General features: G+C 43.3%; 1 protein-coding gene across 2 annotated transcripts in view; it reads right to left on the bottom strand.

Annotated features, from left to right (window-relative positions):
* Positions 1–733: 733 nt before the first annotated feature.
* Positions 734–15,123, bottom strand: part of zdhhc7 (zDHHC palmitoyltransferase 7) — an 80,951-nt gene continuing 66,561 nt past the window's right edge. For both annotated transcript variants that reach the window (XM_078210606.1, XM_078210607.1), the window contains 3 exons: positions 9,174–9,255; positions 4,633–4,763; positions 734–1,826 (listed from right to left, as the gene is read on the bottom strand). In XM_078210606.1, the coding sequence (XP_078066732.1) occupies positions 1,650–1,826; positions 4,633–4,763; positions 9,174–9,255 (390 nt within the window). In that variant the 3' untranslated portion in view covers positions 734–1,649. The remainder of the gene's footprint in view (positions 1,827–4,632; positions 4,764–9,173; positions 9,256–15,123) is intronic.

The following is a 15,123-nucleotide window of genomic DNA, read 5'->3' as shown; positions in this document are numbered from 1 at the left end:
TCTATGATTACTAATTTCTACACGAGATTTTCCATCTTAGTTTCAGAAATCAAGACATTAAACACTTCCCACCAGTTAAAATTTTAATAAAGTTTATTAGTGTCACAAGTAGGTTTACTGCACTGCATGAAGCTGCTGTGAAAATCCCCTGTTCGCCACACTCTAGCGCTGTTCGGGTACACTGAGGGAGGATTTAGCATGGCCAATGCACCTGACCAGCACGTCTTTTGGACTGTGGGAGAAAACCAGAGCATTGGAGGAAACCCATGCAGACACAGGGAGAACGTGCAGACTCCATACGGGCAGTGACCTAAGTCGGGAATCGAACCCGAGTCCCTGGCGCTGTGAGACAGCAGTGTTAACCACTGAGCCACCGTGCCGCCCATAATAGGTTCTTTGAAAGAATTTGGTACAGCTGAAAAATAATTGGACTCAATTTTCCGGCCCCGCTTGCCCCAAGACCGGAAAATCCCGCCTGAGGTCAACGGACCTTTCCATGGCTCTGTCCCCCCCACTGATTCCTGTGGCGGGTGGGGCAAGAAAATTCCGCCCATTGTCTACCAGTCTACAAGATAATTCTCATTGATATAGATTCCAGAATGGAGGTATCACCTTTCAAATCACAAAGATTATCTGGTAAAACTGAGCACAGTCTTCTTATAGTTTAACCGGATAGGAATGCTAAGGCTTTGCAAACAATGAAAAACTAAATCACTGCACCTGGGTTGGTTTTCAACATTTTTTTTTATGTTGCAGAGGATTAGAAACAGTGAGTAAGACTTGCTCTATCCGTACACTGAACAATCATTCTATATTAAACTGGACTGGAGAGTTGTTGTGAAGGTATTTTATATCAATTTTAGAAACAGCCATCAACAATATTACACTTACAATTCATCTGTGCATTTCAACAAAAACAATAAATAAAATTTTTTAAATGTGATTACGTTCAGGGTAAACTTTGGATTATTGAAAAAACAGTGCGCACCCACCCATACCACAGAGGGAAAGAGACTTTCCTGAAATAAAAAAAATACATGAACTGAAAAAATAAAGTTTCCCCTTCTTTAGAGTTCCCTTTTATATATATATATAAAAAAATATAAAAACAGGTTAAAGAAATTATTCAATTCTAACTTATAGTTTATCATATGTATCAATTTGTAAATACAATGCCTGAACTCATTGTTCAAACTGGGTGTAAAGGATTGAATGAAATGGACTACAAATTTTATGTTAAAAAAAACCCATTTTCAACCAATGCCACTAAATTAACATCAACCGCATTGTGGTTTACGTCCGAATATTTGGGATTATGTCACAAATGGTACATTGATGCAATACTGCAAGATGAGCAACTATGCAGTGGTTTATACATGTAGAGAATTAGGACGCATAACTGCCCATTCAAAGCTAGTTTGATCTTTGCAATCCATTCTTTTGATGGCTGATGAAGGTTTCTGTCAGTTCACTAGTTCCAGACATCAGGAAATTTGCTCATAATTAGGTTACTATGTTCAATTTTAGCAGGCAGCATTTATTTAATCCATAGTACCTTAGTAGGCAGTACGTAGAAAGGAACTAAGTCTTGTGCTAATTTTATTTTAATATTAGAAAGGTTACTTTTTCAAAAATGTTCTTCCTCAGAATCAAACAGCAAATTCTGCTCCTCCCTTCATTCTTCTGGGAATGAGCCGTCTAATTCTAATGCCTGAGAAAGGATTAATCCACAGAAATGAGGGCTGTCCTCCAAAAACATTCTTCATTCCCTCCCATCGTAGCTTCCTTTCCCAAGTTGGTTTTTCATTTTTTAATCGTTCAATTTCCTGCATGATAAACAAAAGATGCACTGATTAGTGTGATTGCGTGGTAGGCAAATACTCTCATTTAGAACCCAGCTGTACATTTTGCTCTTTCATCCAGACCCCCTGTCCTTGACCTGTATTTAGCCGAGGAATCAATCTATTTGTTATGGGATACTGGAGTAATACGGCAGTTTTCTAAACCATCCTTGATTCCATCGAAATTTTGGGCCCCAGTGAAAGTTTTACTTGAGAAAGAACGATAACCGAACTGGATTCATTTGTTTTCTGCAATGTTAAATTATTTACATCCTTCAAGTACCATAGAAACGTGGCTTTGCGTATGAAAAAAACCACACAACACTGCACCATCATGATCCATATCAACGGACCAATTTGTTTTGTCCCGTAACTACACTGAAATCTACTTTTTCTTACTATTAACACCAGAAAAATTAAGTGCCTTCTGACTGACTGATTATGCTGAGTAATCATAAGCCATAAAATGTTACAGCACAGAAAGAGGCCCTTTGGCCCATCATGACTGTGTCGGCCATCAAGTACCTGTGCTTGCTATGCACGGTGGAAATATACACAACTGGCATTAATTGGACCCCCACATTCAAGTCATAGTATCAGCTGTTGGGACTGATCCACCAAGCTCAATGCTATGCCCTGAGTAGTTAAATCTAGGGCATAATTTTCTAATCAGTCCCGCCTAGGGCAACCCCCAACCACGGGTTCCCCAGTGGTGGAGGGTGCGGACAATGAGAAGCTCCATTAACAGTGGTGGGACCAGAAGATTCTGCTGCTGCAATACACACTGTGGAGGGGGCCCCTGGACTCTAATGTTGCCTAAATACATCAGGATAGAGTATGCTCATAGCTGTACTAACAACCAATTTAAGATCATCAGTCCAGCTCATAACATGGCTTATTTACACTTGCTAGAAGCAACATACATCTTAATTCTCTGCAAACAAAAGGAATATGACCAAGCCTTGTGCCTTTTTCAAACAACAGAGATTTTGGAGCCTAAGTGTCCCCATTGCTTTCTCCATGGAAATGGTTTTGGACAATCAGTCGACTTGCCAACCAATCAGCACCCTTTTTTCCTGTAGTATAAACTATTGCGATTGTTTGAAATTTGGCATTCTTGTGTTTGTCCTGATGAGTGCAAGTTGAAAAGTTTCACCATGTCTCTCATTTCAGCAACACGTCAGGATTATTCTAGGTGATGGCTTGTATATAGTGCCAATTGGAAATTGATTAAGAGATGCTCAGGAAATAGCTATGGAATGTATGCATTAATTTTTAAATTTTACCCGCAGCTTCTTTTGAATTGTATTTTAAGACGGGATATTTGCCTTGCAACAAACTATTTTTCTATTCATCAACATTTTGTTTGGGGTTCGGGTCCGAGAGAAAACTAATGATAGTTGAAACTGTTTAAATTGCTCTTGGTGAAACATAATTGCTCAAAATTCCATGAATAGCTATATAGTGGAATGTTTCCATTCTGACCACGTTACGAGAAGAAACAGTGACACAGCAGTTTCTTCACCTGAGTAAAAGTGGAAATTGCCGAGTCGTGCTTGAAATCTTGCCTGACCTTGCTCCTGAGGACCAGGGATGCTAAGGGTAATTGAGCTATCGCTTGGCTAAGATCGGCTGCCTCAGCACAGACTGGGAATTAGATCTAGGATCCTCTTACTGTGTCTGGCTCAGTACTCACCATCGTAACTGATGGGGCCACTGTGGATTTCTAAACCAGATGGTCTGGCTGACAAATGGAACATTGCTAATTACCTCACTTTAATATTTTAGTTTAAGCCCAGTAATTGGTGAAGGAGGTCACTTGCAGGTGATGCTGTCCAAGAGCATTATGCATGCTAGCATTCTTCACTTGGTGCTCCTGAGATTCTGATTCCATTGGATTGAGTACAAGATTAAACATTAGAAGGAAATTAGATCATATTGTTTTCTTCCAAGGAAGGCAGAGAAAGCTTTTCTTCAGTGGTACCATGGGGATCTTTTGTGTTCACCCTAAGAGGGCAAGTGGGGCCTCAGTTTCATGTTTACAGCTCTCCTCTGATGCTGCTGCATTCTCTCTATACTACTAGACAGAAAGGTCAGCCTGGATTATAGGCTCATGTTTCTGGAATGGAACGTCAAACCCACAGCTTTCTGACTCAGGGTGAGAGTGCTCCCAGCGGTACGAAGGCATGTTGCTTTTATCCATTTTTTTTGTCAAAGTCAAGATTTTAATTTGGGTTCTTCATTGATTTTAGATCAATCTTTGGCATTCCAACTATATAGTGATATGTATTTGAGCTTTTTGAATCTTTACTGGAGCTTTTAAGCTTAAAACAAGTCAGCACCTTATCAGACTCTAGTGCCGCATAACGGAGACACTCAACTTTACGGTCACACATTCACATCCTGGCATAGGTTGCTAAATTCTGATCGGTAATTTATTTCTCTTCCACCTATACTCGAGGCATCGATTATTAATCATAGTATTCGTACTGCCAAAGGTGCCAACTCCAGGCAGACAAGAGGAGTGAAATTGGAATCTCCCTAGGTTGCAGTTTCACCACAACAAGCTTTGAACTTACACATCAGGAAAGCAGCAAAATGCACTTTGAACTGAAATTGAAATAGCAAAGCGAAGGGGAAAAGCAGAATAATGCAGATAAAAATTACTTTTTGAGGGAGGCAACAGGAGCAAAGGCCACAAGTTCTCTTTCTGTTGATGTTCTTCAACTGCTTTCATGGAATCAAAAAAAATCGTATGTACAAATCTCTGAAAATTCTGAAAATGACATACCGTCTCGTCATTGCATATTGAGTGAAGCTGCGTGCCAAACATCACTGAGGTGAATGTGAGAAACAGAACTCCCTCAAGGCACAAAAAGATGATTAGGATTACAGTTACAGGAGGCGAGAAGCCACTGCATTCTGTGGAGGAAAACATCTCGTTATCAAAATAGCCTGCAAATGAAACCATAATACTGAATTCAACATGTAATCACTTTCCTTTCACACAATTAAAGCAGCAGTAATTCCCAAGAGCTTTAATTAATAACTTTCACGTCCAGAAACGCAATGGACAACCGAGGAGGCTGCACACACAAATTTTGAAATTCTCAACAGAGTATTTTACTAATTTGATGTATTTTTTGCCAAAACATCAGACACAGGAACCCAGGTTCAATTTCCAACTTGGGTCACTGACTGTGCAGAGACTGCACGTTCTCCCCGTGTCTGTGTGGGTTTCCTCCGGGTGCTCCGGTTTCTTCCCACTGTCCAAAGATGTGCAGGTTAGGTGAACTGGCCATGCTAAATTCTCCCTCAGTGTACCCGAACAGGCGCCAGAGTGTGGTGACTAGGGGATTTTCACAGTAACCTCATTGCAGCGTTAATGTAAGTCTATTTGTGACACTAAGCAACCTTAAAAATCATCGATGTATCCATCTTGCTACATCTATCTCTGCGTATTTAAATTGACCATGATATATTACCCCATTAGCTATTAAATACATAAGAATACAGTTTGTATTGCAGGTTGATAATGGTTAAGAGGCTGTCTCTGGGTTACTGGAAATTAATGACTTTGTTTTGGCCATAACTGCATACTCAAGGGTCCTTGTTAGTGTTTATCAATGATAGTCTGTCAAGCAGCAAATGTTTGCTCCACTATATCCTGTTAATACAACTCCTTTGAAGTTTAATAGGTTCAACATTCCTATGTAGCTGTGGAACTCACAATTAATTAGATTTAAGAGTACTGCTGAACATGGTCTCTATGCTTCAATATTAAATCAAGGTTTCAATAGATGCATAGCTGGCATCTCATGGCCAGAAATCAAGTTTGTTTGATATATTGACACAATAAAAAGTCAGATATCTATTTATATCAAATGATTTACCACTTGATGACTTAAGTATTGCTGAAAAAAAGAAACAAACTATCAAAGCTTTTTGTCTTGCACTCATCAAGGCAACTACACAAAATAAAACAACAGTAAAGAGAACAATAATTTATACTGCTTAAGAGAGTGCAGTGGACTCTGGTTGGTAGAGGGGTTGCCATGGAGAATGCAGCAGGGACCAGTTGTGAACTGCCAAGCTTTTGTTTCAAATTCAAACCAGGCAGGTCGACTCTGATTGGTCCAGGCATTCCCATGAGGATTCAAGTAGGGAATAGCTGTCCCCCCAGCTTTTCTTTAGTTGGAAAGGTGCAGTGCAAGGACCGGCCTGGTTTGAATTTGAAAGTAAGAGTTTTAACAACACCAGGTTAAAGTCCAACAGGTTTATTTGGTAGCAAACGCCATTAGCTTTCGGAGTCCTGCTCCTTCGTCAGATGGAGTGGATATCTGCTCAAAAACAAGGCACAGAGACACAAAATCAAGTTACAGAATACTGATTAGAATGCAAATCTTTATAGCTAATCAAGTCTTAAAGATACAGACAGTGTGAGTGGGGGGAGCATTAGGCACAGGTTAAAGAAATGTGTATTGTATCCAGACAGGACTCCAGGCGGCCTTCACGACACACGACAGTGCAGAGTCGCTGAGCAGAAACTGATAGCCAAGTTCCGCACACATGAGGACGGCCTCAACCGGGACCTTGGGTTCATGTCACACTATCGGTAACCCCCACAGCTTGCCTCCTGGACTTCCAGAATCTCACTGGCTGTCCTGTCTGGAGACAATACACATTTCTTTAACCTGTGCCTAATGCTCCCTCCACTCACACTGTCTGTATCTTTAAGACTTGATTAGCTGTAAAGATTCGCATTCTAATCAGTATTCTGTAACTTGATTTTGTGTCTCTGTGTGCCTTGTTTGAGAGCAGATATCCACTCCATCTGATGAAGGAGCAGCGCTCCGAAAGCTAATGGCATTTGCTACCAAATAAACCTGTTGGACTTTCACCTGGTGTTGTTAAAACTCTTACTGTGTTTACCCCAGTCCATCGCCGGCATCTCCACATCTTGAATTCGAAATACAGGTTAACAGTTAACTGTTCTCTGCTGCATTCTCCAGGGCAACACCTCTACCGATTAGAGTCCACTTGTTACCCAATCAGCACTCTCTTCCCATGCAGTCTAACCTGTTGTTTCTTCACTGCTAGTTCATCTTGTGTAACTGTCCTTATGAGTGCAAGACAAAAGGCTTTGACAGTATGTCTCTTTTTTCAACAATGCTCAAGTTCAGAACTACCATTTGATAATTTTCAATTTTATAATTTTATTCAGAAAGTAGTTGAGTCAATGAGTCAAAATTTCTGTGAACTAAATGCTGGGAAAAACTACATAGAAATGAAAAAAAAAATCACTGTATAAATGAAAAAAAAAATCCAAGTGATCCCAGCTTCAATATTAGAGAGAATCCAAATATGCCCATTTAATTAATTAATCTTAAAGTAACATCTTACACAATTTGAGACAAGATCCCACATACTGATTTAAGGATGCACAAATTTATTACAGAAGGGTCAAGAAATAGATGAGTAATATATCATAGAAACCCTACAGTGCAGAAAGAGGCCATTTGGCCCATTGAGTCTGCACAGACCACAAATCCACTCGGGCCCTATTCCCATAACCCTACATATTTACCCACTAATCCCTCTAACCTACACACCTCAGGACACTAAGGGGCAATTTTAGCATGACCAGTCAACCTAACCCGCACATCTTTGGCCTGAATTATATATATATATAAATAAAATTATTTATGAGACATCCTTTTGTCTTACTATTCTAAAAGATTTTGGGTCAGATTTCGCAATCCTGTGTTTTAAGTCAATTGAAATTACAATAAATCAGCAAGTTGAAAGCATTTAAAATGGCTCAGAGAGCAATAGATGCTCATCTTTCACCAAATGGGTCCTGCATACAGGGCTGAAATTGGTTAAAGCCAAAAACGCAAAACGGCCTATTAGTGAATTAGCAGCAACGCATACGGGCAGCACGGTGGCACAGTGGTTAGCACTGCTGTCTCACAACACCAGGGACCTGGGTTCAATTCCCATGGGTCACTGTCTGTGTGGAGTTTGCACGTTCTCTCCGTATCTGCTAGGGTTTCCTGCCAGTGCTCTGGTTTATCCCACAGTCCAAAAGACATGCTGGTTAGGTGCATTGACCCGAACAAGCACCGGAGTGTGGCGACTAGGGGAATTTCACAGTAACTTCATTGCAGTGTTAATGTAAGCCTTACTTGTGACTAATAAAAAAACTAACTTTTTTTTGTCCATATTACATCTCAAAAGCATGCAAAATCACTTTTTACAACAAATAAATTCTAAATTCACACCTTTGCGTTTGAATTCCTCCATGCCTTTGTCCCACCCTAGCTCTGTAACCTCCCCCAGCTCTGCAAACCACTTCCGGAACTCTCCATTCTTCTGACTGGACTATCATGCTCCCCTGCCACATCCTTGGTGTTCATGTCTTTAAACGTTTAGGTTCCATGTTCTGGAATTTGCTCCATGAATCCCTCTCCTGCCTATCTCCTTCTTTAAAACTCCTTCAAACTCACAATTCTAATTCTTTCTTAATAAGAGACAGCGGCTTAGTTGAAAGCAAATTTTGGTTGAAGAAAAATTTCAGCCAAACAAAAATGTAATTAACCTTCTAGTCTAAAGAGGTACATAAATTTGAATGTATGGTTTCGAATCTCTTTCTACTTTTTTTTATTCATCCATGGGACATGGGCGTCACTGGCTGGTCAGCATTTATTGCCCATCCCTAGTTGCCCTTGTTCAGAGGGCGGTTGAGAGTCATCAACATTGCTGTGGTTCTGGAGTCAAATGTAGGCCAGACCGTGTAAGGATGGCAGATTTCCTTCCCTGAAGGATATTAGTAAACCAGACGGATCTTTCTGACAATCGACAATAGTTTCATGGTCATCAGTAGATTCTTAATTCCAGATATTTTTTTTTATTGAGTTCAAATTCCACCATTTGCTGTGGTGGGATTCGAACTCCGGTCCCCAGAACATTAGCTGAGTTTCTGGATTAATAGTCGAGCGATAACACCACTGGGCCACCGCCTCCTGTTTATTCAGCAAAGATCAGATATAATCTTTCCACAAATATTGGTTTGCTGAATAAACACAACTTCCTCAAAGTTAAGAACAGGATTCAGTCAGACGTTCAGGGTTATTTCAAAATACTACATCGGGACAAGGTTAAGTCCAAACGGGAAACAAATCTGATCATATTGACAAAAATACGTTGGTAAATTCTGCCAATTCTGGAGGAAACTTAGTGAATCACTAATTTATCATCCTTTAACTTTGCTGCTATCAAAATAATTTTCATAGGTGCAGTGCATTTTTCTGAACAAATGTGATTACTCACCACTCCACTGCTCTCTGATACAGAAGAAAAATTGGAAGCAACACAGTATCAGCGCATGGACTGAAATCAGTGCTATGTACATCTGTAAATGGATGGAGAGATGTGTTATTGCATAATGCCTGCCAGTCAGCTTCGAGCACGATAAGTCACCAAAGACGGGATCAGATTGATTTAATACACTCCAAGGTCAAAACTGCATTTGCACTCCCAAAGCTTCTTACTCATTTGGTTCCCTAGCTGGTTTAGCATTAACATACATATGTATTCTTAAGAATTAGCACACTGTCGATATATTAGTCAAAAAGGTTAGACTGCTCTGTGACAGTAAAAAAGAGCTTACAATTTTTCTATGTACTATAAAAAGTAATTGCTTCAAAATAGTAAAAATGTTTTGCATGCAATACCTATTCTTCATTGTTAAGAATGTAAACCGGCCAACACCATGTGATACTGCTGAACTATAAAGCAAAACGAATTATAGTGGCTGATGGTATTACTCAGATTACCTTGTGTTAAAAGAGAAAGGTGAGAAATGCAACTTTCCTTTGGATAAAGTGACGACATTAAGGGGTCTAGGTTTACTTTTAAGGCACAATTTTGCAACAGTAGGGGCCCGATTTTACCAAACCTCCGCGCCCGTTCGCGGTAAAGTTGGGCGCCGGGCCTATACCGCGATCTGCACCTGATTCCGAGCAGATCGCGGCTTTACCGACACCCGATTCGGGTGCGGGTCCGGCCCGTGCCCGAATCGGGCGGCCCGACGATTTAAATGCATTTGCATGCATTTAAATCGACTTAATGAACCGCGCACCCAACCCTACCGCCAAATCCCATTTTACTGTCTTCTGGCCCGTTCCGCATCCACGCTCTAATCGACCTGCCTCCAACGGCTCACTGACCCAGGTCATCCTCTGGTCGGGGGGGGGGGGGTAATTCCGCTGCCAGTCTGCCGGAGACACTGGAGAAGGACCAAGCTGCACCTGTAAAGGGATACACCATCACTGGTACATTACCAGCCACAGATTACTCTTCCCTGAGGGGCAAGAGAGCGGGAGAGATGGCTGTGGCTGGTAGTGTACCAGTGATGGTGTATCCCTTTACAGGCCCAGCTTGGTCCTTCTCCAGTGTCTCTTCTTGGACTTGTACTGATCTTGTAGCCGGTTTTCCTGCGGATCCACTGTGGAATCGGCCGGTTCTGCTTCATCTTCTTAGCGAGGAATCGCTTCATCCTGAAGGTTTTGTGGGATGGCATGACCACACGTCCACTCTGGCAGGAGGGATTCGTTCCTACAGTGGGGAGGAGGGATTGCCCGCAGAGTGGCGGCAGACCCCCCTGCCTCCTCCCTCCCCACCGATCGGCTGCAGACTGGCAGCGGAACACCCCCCACCCCGACCAGAGGATGACCGTCAGAGAGCCGCTCTCTCCGCTTTCTGCTTTTTTTTTCTTTTGTGCCCGGGCGCGCTCTGTCAGATCTTTTTCGAACTGCGCATGCGCAGTTCAGAGCTCCGATCGGTCCGGCAGCGCTAAGCCCCGCACACAGCACGAATTGGACCGGAGCCGGCAAAACGCGTATGGACGCGCTGGAAAGAGGATTCCAGGCGCGGATGTATTTGACACCCAGATTCGGCACTTAGACTCAAAATGGTAAAATCAGGCCCCAGGGGTTGGAGATTGGCCACAACATTCTTCTCTTCAAACCTGTCTCCCTGTAGGCGCATAGTGATTTGAATTATCCCCAGCATATCATAGTGTTTTACATCTTAGATCACTCAAAAAATGGGCTTTTTTCAATCAATGGCCCATCTATTTATTTGCACATTCTTCCTGTGTCTGGTTGGGTTTCCTCCGGGTGCTCCGATTTCCTCCCACAGTCCAAAAATGTGCAGATTAAGTGGATTGGCCATGCCAAATTGCCCATGCCAAATTGCCCTTTAGTGTCCCAAGATGAGTAGGCTAGATGGATGAGCCATGGTAAGTGTGTGGGGTTATGAGGATAGGGCAGGGGAGAGGACCTGGGTAAGACACACTGTCAGAGTCATGCAGACTTGATGGGCTGAATGGTTTCCTTCTGCACTGTAGGGATTCTATGATTTGAGAGGATCTAAAATTGAAATTAACTACAAGCAAATCTAAAGAAAACGTGAGTTGAGATTATATTTCTTTAACAATGATTAAAAGGACAGTCTACCAAACAGGTTACCATAGGATTAAAAACAAACAGGCTATTTCATAGTACAATTAGATGTTCTAATAAGAGAGTTAATGTACTAGCGGAATGGAAGCAAAAATGAACCATTTTGTCTAGTTTTAGTTTGGTAGTCATCCTTTAATTCAATTCTAATAGTTGATTTTTAAAAACTAGCTAATTGAAAACCAGCTCATCAACATAACTTTGTACAAACGTTGTGTCATTGTTTTGGTTAATTTCAAGATTATAGGTTTGAGGGAAAGGCAAAGCCACATTAAAATAAAGCATAAATGTAGCTGAGTGAGTACATAGAGCTTGGTCTGAAATGGCTTGATACTGCTTTCAGCTATTTGGATTTCCAAGTACCTGGAGTCCATCTATTATGACAAACCAGTGGAAATCTATGCTGTACAGAACTTGCATAGCTAGGGAGGAGAATTGGAGGCTGGTTGTATCCTTATCCTCAACCTGGGATCTGGGGAACACTTGGTATGCTGAATGCACGGAGGTAAGTCAATCACCCAGCTTTCAGAAGTATCTTAGCCTGGAATCTGCACTGCCATTCGTCAACCCATACATGAACGCAATCCAGTTAAGGGCCTACCAATGGAAAAAATACATTCATTATTGGTGACCCCATAAGTGGAAAGAGTTGTTTCTGCTTCATTTGATGTGGTGGCCACCCAGGATATACCTTGAGTGCCGGCTGGCAATATGTATCTGACTCTGAATGTAATAAAGTCAGGAGAACAGGTTCCTTGGATAGATGTCAATCCTAATTTTGCAGCATTAAAGCATAGAATTTAGATACAAAAGGAGCCCAGATGGAATCCCTTTGGGCTGAGCTGAGGCCTAATTTGCTGTCTTTTTTTTGGGCTTTCCCTCACTATCATAGGGTGGAATTTTCCCAGAAACCACAAAGTAGCATATTTGGGTGAGAAAATCAGTGCGATTCATGCCGGCACTGGCAGCACGATCCAGATCGCAATCTTCGGCCGCTTAAGTGAAAATAATTTTTCCCCCACTTGAAACACGCCACGGCTGAATTGCCAGATGTCTGATTTGCCCACCCCGGGGGTCAGCTGGGCACTGCAATCAAGGGGGTGCTGCATTTAAACGGATTCTCAGCAGTCATTCCCATTCAAGCCAGGAGGATGGCAGCAAGAAGATCCTTGCTTAGGTTTTCGGACAAGGCCCCCCCCCCCCCAAAGTAATGTCACCAATCCTGCCAGGGAGGTGAGTGCAAGCTGTAGAATCAGGAGGACAGCGGTCTAAAGCTGAAAAAAGATAAAGGACCACCTACATGCTGCAAGAGTGAGTTCCCACCTGTCTCCTCCTGACTTTCATCCCTTCCTTTACCTCTGGAATCTCTCCGTTAACCCATTTGCTGTCACCTTGCGGCTTCCCAATACCAGACCTCCTAGCATCATCCTCAAAACACTCCAGCACTCCTCATTGTAACCTCTTTCTGCCTAGGCACACTGCCCATGAATGCCAGTTGTCCTTGACAAGGTCCTTGATTCACCAGGTGCCAGGCTCACAATGTCCCCTTTGTGTTCCCACAGGAAAAGATAGCCCACAACAGAAGGGAAAGGGTGAAGATGGACGGGGGGATACTCGAGCTCTGAATTCTCACTCCCTACAAGCAAAGGGCAATGGAGCTTGCAGGGGAGGACCAGCGGCATGCCTGCACCAACAGCGAGATTGACATGTGGTATAGAACAGATGATCCACTGCACCTTCATCCAGATGATCTATCTCAAGTGAGTTATTAAATGCCCAAAGCCTTGTCCATGCCATTTACTAAAATCAGGTCCCTTGTCTTGCAGGAACAGCATCTGATGAGGCTGGGTCGTCACAAGCAGAACCCCCACTTCAATTCTTGGAAATCTCTGAGGAAGACACGTCACATCAACCACCCGCACCATCCACCACTGCAGAGAGAAGCATCACAGTCGGCAAATCTAGAAGACCCTTCCGGGTCATAATTAGTGAGCACCTCACTGCTTCTGATGCACATCAGATGGGGGCAAAAATGTCCCAGGGATTAGGAAGTCAGAGGTCTGCTGGATCCCAGGACTCAGCTATGCTCCAGACATATGCTTTGCCTCTGGACATGTTCCTCCCTCAGCTGTTAGAGATGTAAAGGCTGTGCTGGAAAATCCAGGTGGGGTTGTTAGTGACATTCCTGTAACTGCAAGGCTGACTGGAAGAGTCCCAAAGATTTAGTCGCAGAAGATATTGCCAGCCAATGAACTCTTCTGGGGTAGGGGTATAACCTACTTTGGGGAAAGGGGGGTTGTGGAGCTGCCTGACAACACGCCTCCTGCTGGGAGAACCTGAAAGCGATGAGGGAATCCCTAGTCCTCCTGCCCTGGCGCACCCTGCCCCATCTGTCCTCCTTCCATCAGGTTCTCCTCTATCTCTTCCTCCACTTCTTTCTAGTTCTCCTCCTCATCATAGGAAGTGGCACGTTCCTTCTCGTCCTCCTCCAGCAAATCGCCCCACTGCTACACCAGGTTGTGGAGGGCAGAGCAAACGACAATACTGCGGGAGACCCTCTGGGGGCTATACTGGAGAGCTCTGCTGGACCGGTCGAGGCAGTGGAAACCTATCTTCAACTGCTCTATGTACCATTCAATTACTGACTGGGTGGCACTGTGAATGTCATTCCTACGATCTCGGGTCACGGGCCTCCGCACTGGCATCATCAGCCATCAGCTCAATAGGTAGTAATTGACCCCCTCTGAGTCATCCCAGCAGCCTGGGGTGGTCCTTGGAAGATCCTAGGGATCTGTGAGTGCTCCAGTATGAAGCTGTCATGCACATTTCCTAGAAAATGTACACACACATGTTCAGACGGTGGTCACAGACAATTTGGACATTCAGGGAGTGGAACCTTTTACAATTGATGAAGGACACTCCCTGATGCCACGGTATTCTCAAGGCCATATGTCCCATGGCTAACCCCCTGGACTTGAGGCATTCCAGTGATGGCAACACTCCCAGCAGTCTGGGCATCTTTGTGGGCCTAGTGCAGGTCGAAGTGGATGAAGTCAGAGGTGCGGGCATACAGAGCATCCATAACGTCTAGGATGCACTTGTGGGCTGATGGCGGAGAGATCCGACAGAGATTGCCAGTCAAGTCCTAGAATGACCCGGTGGCAACAAAGCTTAGGGCTGCCGTGACCTTCACAGTCATAGGGAACAGGTGCTGCACTGTCTCATTGTTCAGATGGAGTCTTCAGCAGCACAACATCTCCAGGAAGGACATCTGATCTTGTAAACCCGAGGTCTCCTTCTCCGACCCCTCCCCTCCTCGACCAGATGTGAACAGATGACCAAAGGTTTGGTCTCAGAAGTGGGTTTTAAGGAGATTCTCAAGAGCAGGTGGAGAGGTTTAGGGAGGGAGTTCCAGAGCTTAGGGTCTAGGCACTGATATCTCAGAGGGTTGTGGTGCTTAAGGAGATTACACAGATAGGGAGGAAGCATGATAGGATCCAAAAACAAGTGTAAGAATTTTAAAATTGAGTCATTGCTTAACCAGGAGGCAAGGGAAGTCAGCGAGGTCAGGGCTGATAGATAAGAGAGTTAGGACATGGGCAGCAGAGTTTTGGATGACACCAAGTTTCTGGAGGGTAGAATATTAGGTTAGTTTATTTATTAGTGTTACAAGTAGGCTTACATTAACACTGTTACTGTGAAAACCCTCTAGTCACCACACTCCCAGTGCCTGTTTGGGCACACTGAGGGCGAATTTA

The sequence above is a fragment of the Mustelus asterias genome, chromosome 4 (assembly GCF_964213995.1).
Source record: "Mustelus asterias chromosome 4, sMusAst1.hap1.1, whole genome shotgun sequence".
NCBI lineage: Eukaryota > Metazoa > Chordata > Chondrichthyes > Carcharhiniformes > Triakidae > Mustelus > Mustelus asterias.
Note: the sequence above shows the minus strand (reverse complement) of the source record. Positions and strands in the feature narration are given on the sequence as shown.